At 44.9% G+C, this 19837-nt stretch overlaps 2 protein-coding genes across 2 annotated transcripts in view; one reads left to right on the top strand and one right to left on the bottom strand.

The window, feature by feature from the left end:
• Positions 1 to 3783: 3783 nt before the first annotated feature.
• On the bottom strand, positions 3784 to 15294 carry LOC119400078 (histone-arginine methyltransferase METTL23). The gene is made up of 5 exons (XM_037667004.2): positions 15166 to 15294; positions 11566 to 11670; positions 7365 to 7602; positions 6609 to 6693; positions 3784 to 4017 (listed from the first exon to the last, which is right to left on the bottom strand). Exons 1-5 carry the CDS (start codon positions 15292 to 15294, stop codon positions 3825 to 3827), a joined length of 750 nt encoding a protein of 249 aa, XP_037522932.1. The 3' UTR covers positions 3784 to 3824.
• Positions 15295 to 18061: 2767 nt separating this feature from the next.
• Positions 18062 to 19837, top strand: part of LOC119399072 (epsin-2-like) — a 22919-nt gene continuing 21143 nt past the window's right edge. Inside the window, exon 1 of the mRNA XM_037665888.2 lies at positions 18062 to 18086. Within this exon, the coding sequence (XP_037521816.2) occupies positions 18062 to 18086 (25 nt within the window). The remainder of the gene's footprint in view (positions 18087 to 19837) is intronic.

The raw sequence follows: 19837 nt of genomic DNA, 5'->3' as shown, positions 1-19837 counted from the left end.
TACCTTCTCAAAACATGCACATGCACGGTGTACAATGGTACGCTTTGCTACGAACGCATCATGTGAGTAGACGAAGTGGAGTAGAATGCATCAACATTGGGCAACGACTTAATATCGGGATAAATATTAGACATCTCATGTAACATATTGTATATGCATATATAATTATGTATTTTTATCGACAGTGGGAAAAATACCTGTATTTGCATGCCAGTGTGCCATCTGAAACCCAGCACAGTTAGCATCGGTGCAAGCTCTTACACATTTAGAGATTAGGTACCAACCTGTACAGCAACTGGTGTCTGAATACTATTTTCTGGGAAAATGTGGTGATGCTTGCATTCTAACCAGATGTGCTGAGCAGATCACTTCACAGTGGCACAGTGGCAAATGTTACTTGCCTTATGTAGTCGTAACTACTAAGTGGTCGTTGAAATTGTTTTAAACACCCGAGCAGTGTACAAATTATTTAATAGGAGCATGACTACTGTCAGTCACTGAGTTATCGGCCACGTTTTAATCGCTTTTCTTTTTCACTAGGCCTGCAGACCCTTACCATTAACAATAAACGTGTTAAGATGACAGCAGTCAACAAATGGGGCTTGTATGTTCGCAATGCAACCTTAACATCACTGCGTATAACTTCGAGTGCCCCAACAGCCTTTATGGTAGCGAACTTGAAATCAATGAACAGGTTTTGTTATATATCTATCCACGTACAGCATTACACATCAAAAGTTACGGCATTCCGATTATAAATGGTTAATTATTATAAATGGGCAGTAGTGAACAACGGTTTTGGCATGGGGTGTGTGAGTGCCTGCTCCCATTGGTTGTGCAAGGAGTGTATTACTGTTTTGGGAGCTCAACGCGAAATCATTAAGCCACAGCCACGAAAAGTGCGGATGCCATGCCAAGTATGCGGAGAGGCAGTAATAAGAGCGTAGGATTTAAAAAAGCAGCAAACATCGTATAGATCATATGTACATACACTGTGTCATAACACATACATGGTTAATTAGAAATCACTCCAAAACCACATAGACCGTGGCGAGACACTGCTTCTTGCAACAATGGCAAACATACGCTGATTATGAAAGTTTTTCTTGGTCAATACCAGGCCCAGTGCATGCAACATGAACGTGGTAAGCAAGCTCTGTTTGGAATGCGAAAGAATACCACTTTAACTTCCTCACCCGCTACCACAAAGAAGGAAGTACTCGTGGAGAGGAAACCGTCAGCCTACGAATAGCATGCATGGTTGGCACAACAGGGTCACAGCCGGGCGAGGAGGAAATGCACTTTTCGACGCATAACAAACGGCCCGTCCAGCATGTAACAATCATTTACACGCTCTTCTATGGACGCAGTGCACAAGGATCACAATACCATCCTGTGATACGTTTTCGTTTCATACAATTTCCTGGCACCAACATTCGCTATATCATTACCAAGCGAAACCGCTCGATGTTTGAGTGAATTTGTATTGTATGTTTTCCAGATATTGTGCTTTTTTTTTCTTTTTTTACGTATGATCTAGGTTCTGTTGTACATTGTCATCTTTCCAAGACTTTATTCTGTACGCTGGGAAATAGGAATATCGTACACTATGATGGCAGTTATTGCCGAATATTGCACTAATTACATGCCATGCTGCACTTGAAGCGAGCTGCCAGCAGCGATCCCAGAGCGGATAACGTCTGCCAATCAATTGCCATCAAATAATCTCAAAGTGGCGAGCTTTTGGGGAAAGTGTGCAAGCTTTGGCAACTCCGCACGCCGACTCACACGGCACACTGGCGCCGTGACTTTATCGAGATGCCCGAGCGAGCGCTATTTCACCTCCCGAATAAGTCTCACTCCTTGCCCACAACTGCAACTCAGTGCTAACTTGCAAACGCTATCACAATCGCATTCGTAATGTTAAGCCACCTATGGTGGTCCTTCGGACAGGATAACGACGCACCCCTAAGACGGCTGAGCAAGTTGATTACTTTAAACCACTCCACGCTGCGTTAACGTCACAGGCAGAACTAAGCGGCAGGCAATAAAAGACATTCAACTGATATTAGAAGCTGTGGTTGCACACACTAACGATTGCCTTCTTGACAACACACAGATAATACTTTTCTTGTGTGTAAGAATACCCAGTAGGGAATGTCGAGAAATGGCGGCGCAGTAATGGCGCACCACGCAGAACAGCAACGCCAAGTTCACAAGGTCAAGAAATGCAATCGTTACGGCACGGTCAGCCCCGAAATGGAGGCATCAAAGCATCGCGTGGCAAAGTGAATACGAGAAAGATAGAATGCAGAGGCAATGTGGTGTAGGTGCGTGAAACACTCACGAAGTGTTTTGTTGAAGAAAAACGTGGCAGCATGCGCCGAGGCAGGGGGCTTCTTCGTAACGGTTGGGTCCAACGAGTGGAGACGCGAAAAGCGCGAAAACGAAGTGGTAGGAAACGGAGTCACAAGAACAAGCAGGAAGGATCTCAAATATCTGCGACAAGAACGATTAAGACACAACTCCACAAAGCCTGTGATTCGCCTGCACACTGGCCAGAACGAGCTCGATTTCAAGTTTTCTTATGACACTCAGATCAAGAGTCACCAACAGATACGTCTACGCCGACGAAACACATTCTCCAGCAGCATAACAGTCAACTGCCTATGTTTCGACTACACAAGAACCTTCTATCGAATTGTCGCGTGCAAACCATCCGAACAAGAAACAAGTTAGGAAACTTTTACCATAGGTACGTGACAGACTACAGCAGTTAGTACGTGACAGACTATGGCAGCAAATATGTCTATGTTCTGAGAGCCAAGAGATCATCAAAACATATCTCCCAGTGGTGAACGACCAATAGCATATGTTTCAACCACGCAAGAACCTTCTATCGTATCACTGTGTGCAAATGACCCAAACAAGAAACTGCAAAATTCACTTGATGTACGTGACAGACTATGGCAATTGGTTTTCAACTTTGACACATTGCTCTTTTCAAGAAAAAACTAAATTGCACTGGCTTTGGCTATGTATGTAGCTGGCTTCAGATCCAAGTCCCAATTTTAGCGGGGTGTCCTCATTCGTTCAGTCAACTGTTCAGCGCCCCGAAAACGGTCATGTACAATGACAGCTTGGCCAGTTCATGGCCAATTGAAGCTAGACTTTCACATCATTAAGACAGGAACAAGTCACCTCTATGCCCGGATGTCAACAACGTTCAGACGTTGGGAATGTGGCACAAATACGTACATATATCAGCATCTTTGTACACTACCTCCAAGACCGAACCTCTTAGTGGCACACCGAGACAACTTGGCATGTTTGCGGGAAATCAAAGCAAAACTTGCATGCAGCAAGAGAAGTCTACGCAGCCACACGCGAGTGGCGTCCAGACGTGTCATACAGTTACACGGATACCTGGATGAGGTTGCATCCTGGTTGAGGACACGCGGTTGAGTATACACATCCACACAGCCGCAAGCTAGTGGCATCCAGATGTGTTGTACAGATATCCTGATTCCTGGTTGAGGGTGCAATGTAGGTTGAGGTCACATGCTGGTCGAGGATACCTGGTTGAGGGTGCAACGTAGGTTGAGGATACCTGGTTGAGGGTTGAGATACCAGATTGAGGGCGCATCTTTGACATATTCTTAGGGAAGTGGGTGAGAAAGTGGAAACAAAACAAACGCCATGACTACGGTTGGGAAGATGTTTGACGCACGACGTCGTTGACAACGGCATCGCACTTCAGCCGTCACTGCTACATTTTTCTTCCCGCTGCCAGTGGACGCCACGCACCGCGCAAGTTTGTTTCTTCACGTCTTCGTCTTGTCCGAGGCAGCGGGTTCCACGGTTGTGTTGACGCTCATTACGAGCATCTCGATAGTGTGCGAGCCCGGGAGGCCCGAGCCGGCGAGGTTGGGCGAGTCTGCCTCAAAGTTTTCGAGCGGAACTTGGACGCAGACCAAATTCCACTGCCGGAGCAGGCCTTCCATCGAGTAGTCCGCACTAGAAGTAAGGCAAAGATTCAGTTAGAAGCCACTCAGGTTGCTGTCCATGTATTCTATGGCTGCAGTCAGGGTTCTCTCCACGGCATGCGACGGGGCAAACACTCCCCGCCACTCCGCTTCACCGCTCTGGTTCACCGTTTTCAATAGACCACCAACCACACCGACTGTCCTTTGAAATTTGCGCCTGAAGAACCAATAAATAGCAAGTGTGCACGCAATGCCAGCGAGCCATGCCTCCCACCACCTGGTTAGGTAAAAAAAGGAGCCTGAACAGGTGGCCTTGTGGTTTCAAAGATCGCCAACTCCAGAGCCAGTGCTAGAACACAAGCGCCCTGGCTTCCATTTTCTATACATGTCACAGATGCCCCGACTGCGCAGCCAGAAATGAAATGTGGATGTGTGTCGAAAACAGGAAGTTTGAAAACTTGAAATTCCTAAACTTAATATCCCATCTCCCCTCTAAAGATGTCCATCCCTAAAAAAATTTCTGAGGAGAGCCCTGGCTGCAGTCTATGTATGTCCCAGCTAAACAAGCCCCCTCTCACATTTGAAAGATACAGCGTGAATTCAACATTCGTTTAAGGGGTGGTGCCATCAAATTTTGAGGCTATAACAAGCCTGTTGTGGGTTTTCTCTGTATGCAAGGACACTCCACACGAAGGGTCGGACACAGCAAACGTTTAGAAAATTACGCCATCTCCCGCTAAAGGGGACCATGAGGCGATGCGAAGCCGGAGCACTTGCACGATCGTGTTCCGTTGGCGTTCGTTGCACATACTGCCCAACCTCGGCGCCCAGAAACCGAAACCGAAGGTTGTCCACATCAAAAGACGACGTTAAATTATTTAGCGAGAATACATGAATTTTGGTGCATGCATCATGCTTCCTGGAGCTATAGGAAACACTTACAGCAAAGAACGCGCAAGCCACAAATTTGGTGGCACCACCCCTTTAATATTGGTGACAAGATGGATAAATACTTGCTCACTACTTCAGTGAAGCGTGGGTGGTGCAGCTTCTCTTGTCATTCGCGTCTATCCCTACGTTCTATTCTTGACACCAGAGATTAAAAAACGGGGAGTGTGTCCCTATCCCCCCCCCCATTTTGGCCTCACAGATTTCCAGCCACAGTATACGAAGTCGACAGTAAAACTAACCTCCCCAATTTTATATCCATGACAGTGAAGCCGCTGCAAGTGCCCTGTAGTAAAAATTCTTCCACCAGCATTAAAAAGCACTCTTGGTTTCTTGCAACAAATGCTGAACGAGCACCTTCTACGTGCGACCGTTTCACATTTTCACATTTGTCCAAATGCAGAAGGTAAACCACAGAAATAAGTCCAATTTAACACTCTGTAGCCTTGCAATATTTTACCAGTTGTAAATGAGGTCACACGAAAACTCGCCTACCTAGCGACACAGTGGTTAACGCCAAGCATGTACAGTACTCACGGATTAATGAAACGGGACAATTTAGAGCTAAGTAACACACATGCCTTCGTTTACATCGTCTTCAGTTCGGGTTTACCAAGCTGTACTATCGGTGTCAAATGAAACGTGAACAGCAGAGCGCGTTGCCCAAGCATCAGGAACTGTATAGTGCACACTGTCCTGCCATCACCACTGACAGGCCCACACACCCGATTAGGCAGCAATGCGTGATCGAAAGCATGAATGTGGCTCACGAGCGGCAAACCGCAGGATTGTATCTATCTCTAATCATAAGGGTGCGAAATGTACCACACACACCATTGCTGGCGTTTCATTTGGAGCCGATAGTATGTGTAACAAGTTTTAATGTGCATCCAATTTGCCCAATCTACGCTAGTTGTCCACAATAACCCGCTAGTCGGTGAACTTATCAATTTTATTTTGTTGGCAAACGTTTTGTGTACACAGGTCCACCTGGCTACAATTGGTAGTGAAGTGTGAATTTTCGTTGAACTCAAGTCTGTTTACGCAACGCTAACTTTAGCGAATAAGCCGTAAAATTGATTGTGCTTCGCTTCCAAAGCAGCGCAGACTCTCCTTAACTTGTTTGGCGGGACATTCGCGCTTTCACGTAAGCTATTTCAATGCCATCCAACCCATTGAGTTATGCTACTAACCCAGCGGCATGATCCTGTCCGCGATGGCTGTGAGTATATAGAAGATATGTCAGTTGTTAACGTTTCTTAACCTCCTGTAATGCTGGCAGCCTTTTAAAGATGTATTACTAGAAGAAAATACATCTAGCCGTCAAGGAACGCCGTGCGACGCAAGCGAACTATAACTAAAATGCTGCTGTTCTAGCCAGAGCCTAGCAGACGACAAAAGCTGAATCCCCCCCTCTGCGTCACCGGAGTGCCGTTCGCAGCGCCGTCATCCGTGGCGCACGAAGTGAATAGTTAAGGTTGGCTCTGACGTACATGTTCGAGTCAAAATTACGCCGATATGACACGACCTGTAGATGCTGGAAACGAAAGAACAAGCATTACCTAGCACTAAATTTTCTCGTTTCAGTCCATGAGTACTGCACAAAAGCATTCTTCTGGGACCCAACAATATTAAACAATATTAAATATAGGCATTGAACACAAGGGCCCTCACCTTCGTATCTGGTAGGTGCACCAGAAGCGCCCGTGAGGGTTCTGGTGCAGCAGGTAGGACACGGTGACAATGATGTTCTCAAAGTCTGAAACAAGGCAAGTGTCAAAAGAGTATTCATATAAATATACAGGAATTTAAATATGCAGGGTGCCCCAGCTAACTTAGGAAGAGTTTAAAAAGTATGCCGACATGCTTTGTGACGAAGCAACCAAATGCATGTTGCTGGCTGTTTCATGGAGGAAGTCCCATTATATTTTGTGTTCTGATTAGTTGCTTAATAAAGCAAGATTTATTAACTAACAATTATGGGGCGAGGGTGGACATGTGATGTGGTATTTGTTCCTATTTCGTGCGCGCCTGCAATAAGAAGAAAATACCTAATACTCAATAGATAAAAAGTTAGAAACTGTCTAATCAAACGTTTTGAAAACCGATCTACAACCTTGTAATTGAGATTTAGCACCCAGCTTTGTTGCTTAAGAAGTTAGAAAAATAATCTAGGCTAATTGGGCAATTAATCAAAAGGTGAAAAATAGTGTGACTTACTCTGCAAAATAATTGGCAACACCCACTTGCTTGTGTCGTCATAAAGTGCATCGGCATATTTTTAAACTCTGTCTAGAGTTAGCTGGTGCACGCTGTATACACTCACAGTTGTTATTTATGGCAGAGCAAGGGTATCTGAGACCTGACAAATATTTGAAGTCCCGTGAGTGCTCTAAACATGAACATCCATTAGCTTTGATGAGCCAATACCTTTGGGGTCATAGAAACAGTCGGATCCCAGGATGATGTCAATGGGTCCGAGCTGGAAGAGGGCCGGGTTGAAGAGTCCCCAGGAGATGGAGACCACGGGCACCTCGTTGGCCGTCAGCCCGTTGGCCTCCACATTGCGCTGGCAGTTCTTGAGGCCCAGTGGCGAGCTGTCCGACAGGGTCACCCGGGCTCCCAACAGAGCTGCCAGGATCCCCGGCAAGCCGGTGCCAGCACCGATCTGTATCAAAGCACTCAATCAATGATGCCTGTCATCATAGGCGTGCGCAGGGTTCCCCATCAGGGGGGGCGAAGGTTCATCGCATTCCCCCCCCCCTACTGAGTCAATGTACGAGGCAGATTTCACGCCCCCTCCCCCTTTGATGGGGAACCCCATCAGGTGACTAGGTGACTAGGGTGACTAGGGGGCTCAATGTATAGGGCAGATTTGCACCCCCCTCTTAGGTGACTACGCCCCCCCTGTGCACACGCATATGCCTGTCATTGAGGATTCTGTCGTGGCTAACTGATAAAAGCGCTGTTTTCATGGTACATGGCACCACATGTTGGTGGAGTGCACAGATGCTCACTGATATTCACTAACCAATATTCTTGTACGGTCGAACGCAGTTTTTAATGCGAAATAGTCTGTACAATGAGGCATGTCATGTGGCCTGGCTGGATTACTGCCTCTCCTATGTATTCTGAATGCCACTACAGTGTAGACCAGTACTGCGAATTTGCCTATTTAACGAAGCAATTCCTACGTACATTCTGAATCGTTGAATTGTTGTTTTATAAACAACATGCTTAGCCACACATGTAATGTGCAGCAGCCAGAAGAAGAAACGGATCAATGGGGCTGCAAGGTCATTTGGCGCTAACATTTAAGAACTACAAAAATAAAGAAGATGAATAAAAATGGATGAATAAGATTGGCAAAATCCTCCATGTTCTGTGGTGCAGCGTTGTGGTTTGATGTGGTATGTACGTATGTATCTCTCTCTCCTCACTCCCTGATTACGTGCAGAAGCACTCCCTGTATGTCGGTGTCATCAGGTCAGTGGTGGTTGCGCATTCAGTAAGTCGTACTACTGGGCAGAAGAAATTCGCCAACTTCGAATAAACATTTTTTTCTCTTGGTGTGCTTATCTGCTTCATTGGGGTCATTAAAGTTCACGAGGCGTATAAGTGACATGCATAACAAAGAATTACCGTGGTACCTCTCGCTTCATTATACAGCCGTTTTACTGTATAGTGAGCACCCGATTCTACCTGTGCACATTCAAACTCATTGGAAACTCGTGCTCCTCCTTAACAAAGTTGCCAGGTGCTGCTGAGCTGATACTAAGTGAATAATCATCCCAAAAGAAGCCCAAGAAAAGTGGCATGGCTTTTGCAAAGAAGCCCAAAAGAAGGAGCAGTTTAGTTTTCTCAAACTTGAAAATACTTCATAATTGCAAGAAAGTCACTCAAAACAAAGGGAACGTAAAAGATAATATTAATTATATTAAACAGCAAAAATACATTAGAAAATATGCGCGCAACTGTGAACGAAAGCACATATTTACTTTTAACATAGTCTCCAGGGTAGTGTCCACTGTGTTCGTATGCACATTTGCCAGTGCCAACGATACTTGTTAACTTCCCCAACGTGTATTTGATTTCAATGCTCAACTCAGAAAGTCATCGGACAAACGCGCTATCAGTGAGCGTGAAGAGGACTAAAAATAACTATTATTTCCAGGAAAAACATGAATAAGACAAAAAAACGCGACAGCCGAACAGAAAATTCTCCAAGCGACTCGGTGAAATAAGAAGCCTAGATCCGCCCATCCTCTGCTCCTCGGGCTGATCAACCCATAAAGAGTTCGTGGTAACAGGCAGACAGATGTCAATGCTGTGAGACCACAAATTATGTATTTCATCTGGAACCATTTACACAGACGCGAACAAGAACTCGCACAACTGTCTTGTGCTGGTTGCCTCGTCGTCGTTGTTTTTTCCTGGTTGGATTCTTGTAGCCCACGCTGGTGCGCTACAAGTTCAGCACTTGCACTTACTCATGTTCATATACCTACCACAACTCAATGACAATCTCTCACATACATACTCGCGTCCATTCAAAATCGTCATCGCCGACTTTCGTTCATATTCACATTTACCGGCACTCACTCATTTTTCATATGCACGTACTCGAATTGTCACACATTACTTACTTCAAATCACATCCCTATGTCGAGACATATTACTCATAAATGAGTGTGTCAACTTTGTGACTGCACCAAACTTCTGGTGCAAAAGGCAGTGCCAGTACTTCCTGCATAAATAGAAAGACCGAACGTGGTGCAGTACAGGGAAGAAACAGTTTCCGGTGCTGTTCGATTCCCACTCTTATATCAACTAGCTAGCTCACCAACACGCAATATTGAAACAAGGGACCTCAGTGAATTCAACTGCCAACTATCTGTAAGTCCTCCGCGTGTGAAATGTAAATATTACCACATCTTTGTGAGTACAACCAGCTACAAAAAATTCAGGTCTTAGGTAAAAAATGTGGGAGTGTGCATTAAAAACAGATTTCAGAAAAAAGGCAGAAGTTGAGGAGACGATGGAAGCTTGAAGAGATGAAAATTTGTGAACGCGGGGTGCCACTGTAGCCGACATTTCAACAAGCGAACTTGTCGTCATCAAGACTGCAACCATGCAGAAGGTAAGTCCACTTGTCGAAACTTCAACTCCAGTGACACCCCGTGTTCACGAATTGTTCACCTCTTATACACCAATCTGACACACTCAACTTGGGTTTCACTGCAGCATGCATTACAAAGTGGTATATATTAAAATATACACTACAAGGCAAAACTTACACATATTTTGCCCCCCCCCCCCCCACCTTATGCCTTCTTTTCGAAATCACAGAAGTGTCTTGAATTTTGTGCGCAGGTAATTATAAGCACAAAAATATGGCACTACACGCATGCAGCAGCAAAGCGCGAGTGATAATAAACAGAAATTAACGCAGGCAGACAATGAACAATGGCGAGTCATTCGTAGAGATTCAGTGAGGTTATCTCGGGGCACACACGACGGGGAAGTGTTGACAGCTACGCGCGGCCTGAGCCATGCGCTGGCGAAGACCACAAACTTGGAGCAAACAAGGTCAAGGCTCTGTGCCAGTTTCGCTAGCGCGTCCATGGCCGCTATTACGCCCTTGGACGCATCAAGCCACAAATGTTGCCTCTGCGTTTTCACAAACATGTGCAAAACAATGTGCGCACGGCAAGTCTATAAAATGTTTCTGTTTAATGTGGTCACAATTATGCTATGCTGAGTTCAGGGGCATAACTAGAAATTTTATGGGGGAGGGGGCGGGGGCGAGGGTGTTCAACCATACTTCATATTGCATGTGTTTGCACGAGTGTGTGTACACATATACACATGCAAAACTGCAAAATTTCAGGTGGATTTGAACCCCCCCCCAAACTTCCCTCCTAGATACACCAATGGCCGAGTTCTCACACATTTCAATTTTTTTCCAGTGATACATGAATTTGTGCAAAAGAACTGTTGGTCCAGCAGCCAAAGGCTTGCGTTGGCCCATAGTCAATATACAAATGGCAGGAGCTGCAAAGTTTGGTGCATATCCACTTCCTGGTGACAAAACAGTGAGGCAAACACATGCACATGGAACAAAAACAACAGTATATTATACATAAATCAATATATATTACAAAAGTTCGTGTCAAGTGACTAACAATCTGAGAAGAAAACTGAAGGAAAATCACGTGTCTGAGAATTTTTTTCTAACAGAAGACAAAAATTGTTAGCTATCTATACCTCATGAGGTAATGAATTTCAGATTTTGGCATCGTAAAACTACATCAGTCATTATCATGCATGTTACGAGTGGCTGGGAGGTTGGAATGAAGGACACAGGGAAATTATGCACTAGTTGTAGATGATCCACGATGAAAGAATTTCTATTTCCAGCTGGAACAATTTCCGGTTCGATAATTCAGCTACTATACAGCACTAAACTCAGCTTGAAGTCGAAGATATCTGGCTGGAATATGGCCGAATTCCAGCCGGGAACTGACAAAGCTCCAGCAGGACATTCATCCTCTTTGAGCTGAATTCCACTTCAATAATCCAGCTGAAAATGGAACTTTTTTCTAATCCTTACGTATAGAAAGACACTCACCTCGAGAATGCGTTTGCCCTTGATGTGCTCCCGGTTGAACCAGAGGTACTGGGCCAAAACGGGACTGCAGGGCCAGACGTACATGCCGTAACTCGGGTCCATCATCTGCAACACACACGAGACGGGATGCATGTGTTTTGACACATAGTTCTCACTATACAAACTATAACTAGCTACAAGCAGGGCCTCACGTGCAAACACCAGGCAAGCAAGTCACCCTAAGTTAGACCTTCCTCTGTAACAATGTTTATGACGAACTAGTGTTAGAATTCTTCAGAGCTGTAACCCGGAACACTGTGCCTCTCGAAATAAGAACTACGCGTAACATTAACCTTGCTTGTAAATGCTTTTTCTTGTCTTGTGAATTGTAACACATATTCCTCTGTAGACCTGTATATCATTAAAACTGCATATGTATAAAACCTATCATTTCATGACTAATCATGTGCGTTGCTAACCTTTACGTACTTTCTATGCTGGACCAGCTACTAGGCACTTAGGCTACTGGTCCAAGTTTTGTACACATTCTCTGTAATTACGTCTGAATAAAACATTTTCGTTTCATTTGATTTCATATGTCACTATTGGGAACGACAGTTATGCTGGTGGTTTCGTCCTTGCAACCATCTATCACTTTTGATCACTTTCAAGAACACCAGCTTAAGTAGTCGTTCCATGTTTACTGCCATTTGTCACTTCCCAAGGATGGCAGTTTTAGTGATAGCATCACGACATTTGTTCTTATTTAATTGTTTAATTAATTTTTTTACAATACATCTAACCTCTATGACAGGGGTTCTTGCAGGGTGGCACAGAGCACATAACAAAATCTGTTAGCCCACATAATAAATTCAGGCAATATAAAACAATATAACAGTCAATAACAATGTGAAAAATCAATATTTTACATAGTAAAGCAGCACACAGAAGCATTTGGTCATGCAAATAACAGAGTTACACTTCAACAAGAGCCTGAAGTTGGCCAATGTCAACTTCAGTGACTATGTGTACATCGCGGTCATTCTATTTTGTTACAGTTTGGGGAAAAAATAATATTTACAAACGTTTTTTTCTGGATTGAAATGAAACTAACGAAAAAGGATGTCACTGCCTTGTGGATTAACCAGAAGAAAATTAAATATAGTCGCTCGTAGGGCTATTTAACTTGCCCTTAAATTTTAAACATGAACTTAAGGCGAGTGATTTCATTCTTTTATCAATCATCTTCAATCACTACCAGTGATAACAGTTTTAGTGCTGGATTTACTTTCACTGCCATCAATCCCTTTCTGTCACTTTTGATGATGCTAGAATAAGCGACAGCTTCGCTTTTGCCATGAATGATCACTCATTATGACCACTTTTGGGGATACCAGTTGTAGTGCTGACTTCGCTTTCACTGCCACCTTTTGCCGCTCTGGCCAAAATGGTTACATAATTAGCTTCACTTCTCCAATCGTTTATGCCTGGGCATCAGCTTCAGTGCAAGCATCACTCTCAACATAAAACAGTCACTTTGGAGTTTTGGTCCATTTCGGGCATACCAACTTGAGCGCTAGCATCACTTTCGCTACCCTCTATTACCTTCACTTACCATCTAGGGTACCAGCTTTAGTAGCGGTGTCACTTTCGTTCAATTTAGACGGCATCAGTTTTTGGGGACATCAGGTTCACTGAACCACGGCCCCGACTGAATATACAAGCATATATAGGCAAGCTGCTCATCACTCCAATGATATGCTGTGCTGTATAGTGAAAATGAGTCTCTTCAAACATTTCCCAGCATTAATTCTACGATGCCAGCCTTTGTACCTAATTACTTGCACAAATTGAGCATCACCCAGAGAAAACAAAAGTAAAACCTTCGTAATCTTGTTATACGGCATCGTAAAGCACAATTGCGTGAATTTCATAAAACGTACGTCTTTCGTGGAAATTTCAAACAATTACTTTCCTTCTGCCCCTTGTAACATGATTGCATATCGACTGTCACCGCAAAGTAGGTGTGCAGTCCTGGTGTACCAAATGTAATTAATAATTCGTCCTAAAAAACCACCGTCGACTGGGAGTCACCAGCCTTCCTCTATCGTTTCATTACAGACATTGCTTTCTACATGCCTGCAGTTGGACGTCATGTGTAAGAAAATGCACTAGTCGCTATTACCGTTCTTTATTCTTTTCTGTTTTAGGGGCGAAGCTCCTCTTAGTCTAACCTTGTCACGTCTCCGTTGTCCGGTGTAACCACCTTTGCAAACTGCCCACTCCTTCGTCTTTGCAAACATCCCAAATGACCCATCACCGATCCTTTGCAAACTGCCCACTACTTCGTCTTTGCAAACATCCCACTACGATCCATCACCAATCCATTACTTCACCGACCATAAAGCCGTTATAATGAAGGGGGAACGGAAGCCACGTCTAGCTACCACTTACGATTAATAAAATTTCTTGTATAAATATATACAGTGTTTGTCACGTCTTTGATGATGTACTGGGCTATCGCTTTAATTACTGATGGGTGAAACTACTGAAGATTTCACGGTGTAACCATGATTGCTTCAGGAGCTTCGCCCAAGCTCTTCATCATTCACCCGTGGATATGCTGTGAATATTTTTTGTGCCACTGCGCTCGGTAATACCTCGCGGGGTTGGAATTACCTGACTAAATAAATAAATAAACCAGAAATATAACACCAATACATTCGGTGTACGTGGTTGTGTATGTCACATAGGCCAGTTGTCTTCCAGTATGCTCCATCTTCATGTCTTTCAGCACCTTCACATATTTTGCACATTGTACAGTTTCATTCACTAACTGGCATGAAGGCCAGCTAGAAGGTTACATAATAAAGATCGGTACCAAGTATGTTTTTTAAGTGTGCAGCACTTTAGGGACCGCGCTTGTCAACCATCCACTGTCTCATTTGGCATGGCCACGCAGTAGTCAATACAGGCCTAAAACGTGGCTAACAATGCTCAAAGCCAGTGTGAATAACTAACAAGGTTCAAAATAACATAATCTACAGAAATAACCAAGAATCACTCGCAATAATTTACCTAAAATCGCGAAAAACGCTTTCGAAACGTCCGGCTGATACCTGCGCCGCACAAGAGAGGGCGCCACCGCCTCGGCAAGCGCGCGGTTGCCAAGAGAATCGCTGGGTTGGCCGTGCTACGCACTTCCTAAGGTTTCACGGTGCACTAAGCGCAGGTTTTAGAACTACACCGAGACGTACATAAAAACAACCTTTGCGGGGATTTAGAACTACACCACATGAGACCTACACAAGAACTACACATTAGCGCGACATTAACCACAGAATTAGCGCTGGATCGGAGCAGAATTAACGCTACTTTAAGCGCGAGATTTAGAGTTCCTGCTTCCATTTTTTTTTCTTTAGCTCGTACGGAGCCTGCGCGCGCCATACGTGTACCGATGCCAAATCGAATTAAAAGGCAACCGGTTGCACGCATCAACAAGATGTCCGAAACCGAAACTGCTGCTAGAGCGTCGCGTTTCTTTCGCGCGCAGCGCGCCCTATCGCCGCTCAAACTGATAACACCGCGATAACACAACGCGCCGGCCCCCACTTTTTTTACCTCGATGATCTTGACAGTGAGGGACTCCTTGTGCGATTCGAAGACGAAAGTCCTCGTCTTGTAGCTGCCGTCGCCGTTCTCCATGTAGTCTGGCTGCTTCATCCGCTGTTTTTTGCGGCTCAGTGCCATCCGATCAACGTCGAAGGGCCTGATCTCCCACGACTGTGTCGCGATCACGCTACATGCTAACCTCTACGCACGGCGCCTATGAAACAATAAGGGCTACGCCCCTGGCGAAGGCAAAAGAAGACACATGTCAGAGCGTAAAAAAAATATCATAAAGGCTAAACACTAAAACACAATACACCGACACACCGAAAACCCGCGCACGCGAGGTGCCTCCCTCCACTTAGCGCACCCCCATCTTTGAATGGCTTCGCCGCACTGCACCGACGGCAGCGCCCTCCTATATTCGCGGCGGCGCTGGCGGGAAACACGCCGTTGGCGGCGTCGTCTGCTCGCGTTCCCGGAGCAGACGACGCGAAGCGATCGCGCGCGTCTCTGGGACCACTAGCATTCTAGTTGACACAACTGTAACTACACTCAAATGTTTTCGATCGGCCTTAAATGATTTTGCTTTTGGTGTGAGCACACGGAAGCGCCACGATGAAATTTTTTGCGAAATAACACCAATACACTAGACAAAAACGGACAGGCACTGCACATCTTGACAAAATTATAACGTTTCTTACACGTCTTTATTTTGCGCTGTTTTACTGTATTCCACATGTGCATAAATGAGGGACTGAGCTACCGGAAAGACTAGAAATTGGTCGCAAATGATTCACGTGCCTCCATTTTTTTCTTCTATTTTTAGAAACTGTGACTTCCGGTGTTTAAACATTTTGTATGCTTCAGACAAAAAAAAAAGAAAACAAGAACAAAACCTCTTTTTGCCGTCGGCACTGACTTCTTGCTTTCCGATAAGCATGTGCACACAGCAATCGTTGTTCATTTAGTTATGAACACCGCGGTGTAACGCCCATTTTTTCTAATTACTGATATATGTTATTAACTATAGTATAACGATGTTTTTACATTCCAGTGTTCGGTGCTAATACTCAATAAGCATTCTATAACTATGTTCTCATGCTCCTGATATTACCCTTACTGCATTCCCCCCTCACACGTTGTACCGACGTAGGAGCCTGAGAGACTATTTGATTACGTAAATAAATAAAATCTCGCTCACGCCGTGTATTGCGGAATAATTTGCTTTTCAGCTCGCTAAGAATTAATCGCGGATGACGTCTGGACATGATAATGTATTATGACCGCACATAGGCAAATGTGCAATCCAAAACGTTTCCTGTTCTCGAGACATTTCCTTGATTGATCGATTGGAGAGGCTTCCTGAATGTGCGGAGAGTTCTTTATCGCCACTATGATAACATCCTAACTATAGTGATGTTAATCAGCAAATTTACATTGTAAGGACCCGCATGTCGGAAAGACAGAACAGAATTCGTAACCACTACTACGATATAAATACGTTTTTTGTCTTTCTGTCTCTCTGCCCTGCCCCCTGATTTGCTTGTCGAGTGTTTGACACACTGACTGACTGATCCGACTGACTAATCCGACTGACTGATCCGACTGACTGTCTTAGTGACTGACTGATCGATCAATGGCTACTGACTGACCAGCGGACTGATTGACTGAATGGCTGATCGACCAAAAAGACTGCCTGCCTGCCTGCCTGCCTGCCTGCTGCTGCCTGCTGCTGCCTGCCTGCCTGCCTGCTGACTGACTGACTGACTGACTGACTGACTGACTGACTGCTGACTGAGACGACCGGTAGACTGACCGAATGACTTAATTGTTTTGTTTTGTATTTAGCTAGCTGTCATGTTTTTGGCAAGTTGGCAGTAATAATTTGGACGTAGAAGCTAGCCCCCTTTTTCCTTGCAAACTTCCAAATGGGAGAAAAAAACGCGCAGCAGAGACGGCACGCGCACCGAGTTTCTCAGATTTCCCTCGACGACGTCCCACATAAGTGAGCCGAGACGAGTACGTACACGAACCACTTGTGCGAAGTCGTTACATTTTTTTTTCTTTCTTTCCTGGGTATATACGTATCGCTTTTTCTGTTTTCTTTCATTGCGGTTGTCCTTCCGAGACCCTCACGGAACCAGCCCAGTCTACTCTCCCCTAACCTCCCCACCCCTACATCGCGTTGTGCAAACAAACGCTGAACCTTCTCTCGACCCAGCTAGGTTGTTTTCCGCGATGGCGCTATCGTGCGACGGGCGCGGACTGCGGCGCGAACTCCATATTTGGGAGCGAGTCGTAGCTGCGGCCGCTGTTTCCGGGGCTTCGTGCAGGCGGTCTCAAGCTGAAGACATGTGCGCGCCATGCGAGCGGCTGTGTGGGGCGGTGCTACAACGCACACGAGCGCGCCGAAGCTTTTTTTTTATCAGGCGAAGGCTTTCTCCTTATTTCGATCCTGCTTATTATTTTTTTTCTTTTTGCTTACCTCCCGAAAAACGCGTCGTTGGCGCGTACGGATGCGTGCAGTGCCAAAATCCTCGATGAACCCAACTTTAAATCGCGCAACATTTTAGAATCACATTGAGCGCTGTGCGGCACGTATACAGTCGTTAGGCTTAACTATACGTGTTCTTTCCTTCCTCGTTGCTGCCAGTAAGCCCAATGTCAGCGTGATTTTGGTTTGCTCGATATTTTGAGGTCTATATCAATCTTTGGCAACCATAGACCTAACGTACGACACTTGTGCTTATCACGCACTATCTCATTCTACTTGGTAATTTCTTGTTAGCGTTTAATTCTTCATTACTCTGTGAACGCGGCTTCTTTTTCTTTTCTTGTCTGGGGGTGCACAAGGAAAAATCAGTGTACATCTAGTATCAAGAGAACCAAATTTAAAGCACCCTGCATGTTCAACATCCTCGTCATTTCACGTATGCGTACTGTTACACGTGATATGACCACTTGATCAAGGCACTGCACTAGACCCTACTGACACTGCACTAGCTCCAACTAAATACCTCCATTAAAAGTCCCGTGAAATCCAATTTGACGGATTTCCGGCAGCAATTCATAACGATCAGGGCTATAGCCAGAAACCTTTTTTCTTGGGAGGGGGGGGGCAACTAATCTTTATGTATGTTCGTGCGCGTGTTCATATGCGTACGGGCAAAACTGAAAATTTTAGGGGGAGGGGGGTTGAAACCTCCCAAAAACCCCCATCCCTGGCCACGTTTATAGATACTTGTCCCTGGCTACGCGCAATCATAACGATGTTGTTTTTCTCTTGTAGATGGTACATTCAATAATTAAATTATCCACGCATCGAACATCGTGATACTTTAGTTTTCGTGCGAAAATGGAGAATAGAGCAGCTCATCGGTATTGTAACATTTTAATTACTCCATCTCTATTATGATGAATCGGAGACATGCACTAACGACAACCCTATTACCTTACTTTTCTAGCAGGGACGTGTCGAGTGGGATAATGGAATGAGTTCTGTACGTTTAACTATTTATGCAGAGTCATCACAATTCTGTCAAATTACTTATTTTTGCTAATGAAGAACTATTCGCTGCTCTAACACCAACGTTGTCAGAATGAGCGTCGAATCGAACAAATGGATGACGACCAATCCGATGGCCCGACATCTTTGATCTTTATTTGCTTTCCAGCTGCACTGGCATACCTGCGAGCTCACCCTTCACGTGACAGTCCTTTCTTGATGTCTCATGACATAGAGCACCAATGGCTGTCTTCACTATATCTAATTCCGATTATTGAGCGTCTGCCATCTTCCTCCTTTAGCCAACTTCTCCCCATCCAGTGCTCATGTCGCATGGTCACGCTCACAATTAGTTCTGAATACAGGCCTAAAACAAAGCTAGCAATGCCAAAACCGGGTTAAAATAAACGAAAAGGTGAAAAAATCATAATTAACAGAATAACCAAGAAGAATCGCAATAAATAACTCAAATCGCTAAAAACACTTAGTATAACATTGCGGCTGACCACCCGAGCCGCACAAGTGAGAGCGCTACCCCTCAGGGAGCGAGCGATTGCTCCTCCCACCGGCGCTTCTCACTAAATGGAAGGGAAACAACCAGACGGAACTCGCTGCAGACGACACGTATCTCAACTGCCGTAACAAGCAGCAACTCGATAAAGCGCAGGAAAAAGTAGTCGCGCATATCGCATACCGAGTTGCGAATCTCCCTAACAAGATCTAGTCGTGCCGGGGAAACCCCTACATGCTTACCTCAAACATTGATGTATCGAGTTTCCGAAACGGAGCAGTGACAACTCTACGAACGGGAATCGGGTGTCCGTGCAAACGCACTTCCTCAAGTTTCACAGTACTGAGCTGGCCTTTAGCGCAGATTTAAAATAACGAATCACTACACAGAAACGACATTTTTCGTAGAGCCCATCCAATTCGGTTGCTGTCGAATTCGATGCTTCGCCCTGGAGGCCAACCGCGAGTTTTTAATACGAAGTGTTTCATTTGCCGGATCTACAAGGATTAACGCCGATCATGTCCGTCACGGAAGTGACCCGATAAAAGGGCAGGCTGGTGGCTCAGAAAAGAATTCAGAAAAAAACTGTCGATTTCCTTTTTTAACTGAAATGGCAACCATTGCGACCTCTTCCTTCGCTTTGTACAACATCCTTTCAGGCAGGG

This window comes from Rhipicephalus sanguineus, chromosome 7 (assembly GCF_013339695.2).
Source record: "Rhipicephalus sanguineus isolate Rsan-2018 chromosome 7, BIME_Rsan_1.4, whole genome shotgun sequence".
NCBI classification, from domain to species: domain Eukaryota; kingdom Metazoa; phylum Arthropoda; class Arachnida; order Ixodida; family Ixodidae; genus Rhipicephalus; species Rhipicephalus sanguineus.
This window is presented reverse-complemented; position numbering and strand designations above follow the sequence as displayed.

Bases quoted from the DNA above. Each gene is read 5' to 3' on its own strand.
- LOC119400078 (XM_037667004.2), bottom strand. From the start codon at position 15,294: ATGGCACTGAGCCGCAAAAAACAGCGGATGAAGCAGCCAGACTACATG. The intron at 11,671-15,165 runs GTAAAAAAAGTG...TGTGTGTTGCAG, and splicing joins TCACTGTCAAGATCATCGAG to ATGATGGACCCGAGTTACGG. The intron at 7,603-11,565 runs GTGAGTGTCTTT...GCTTTGATACAG, and splicing joins AGGGCAAACGCATTCTCGAG to ATCGGTGCTGGCACCGGCTT.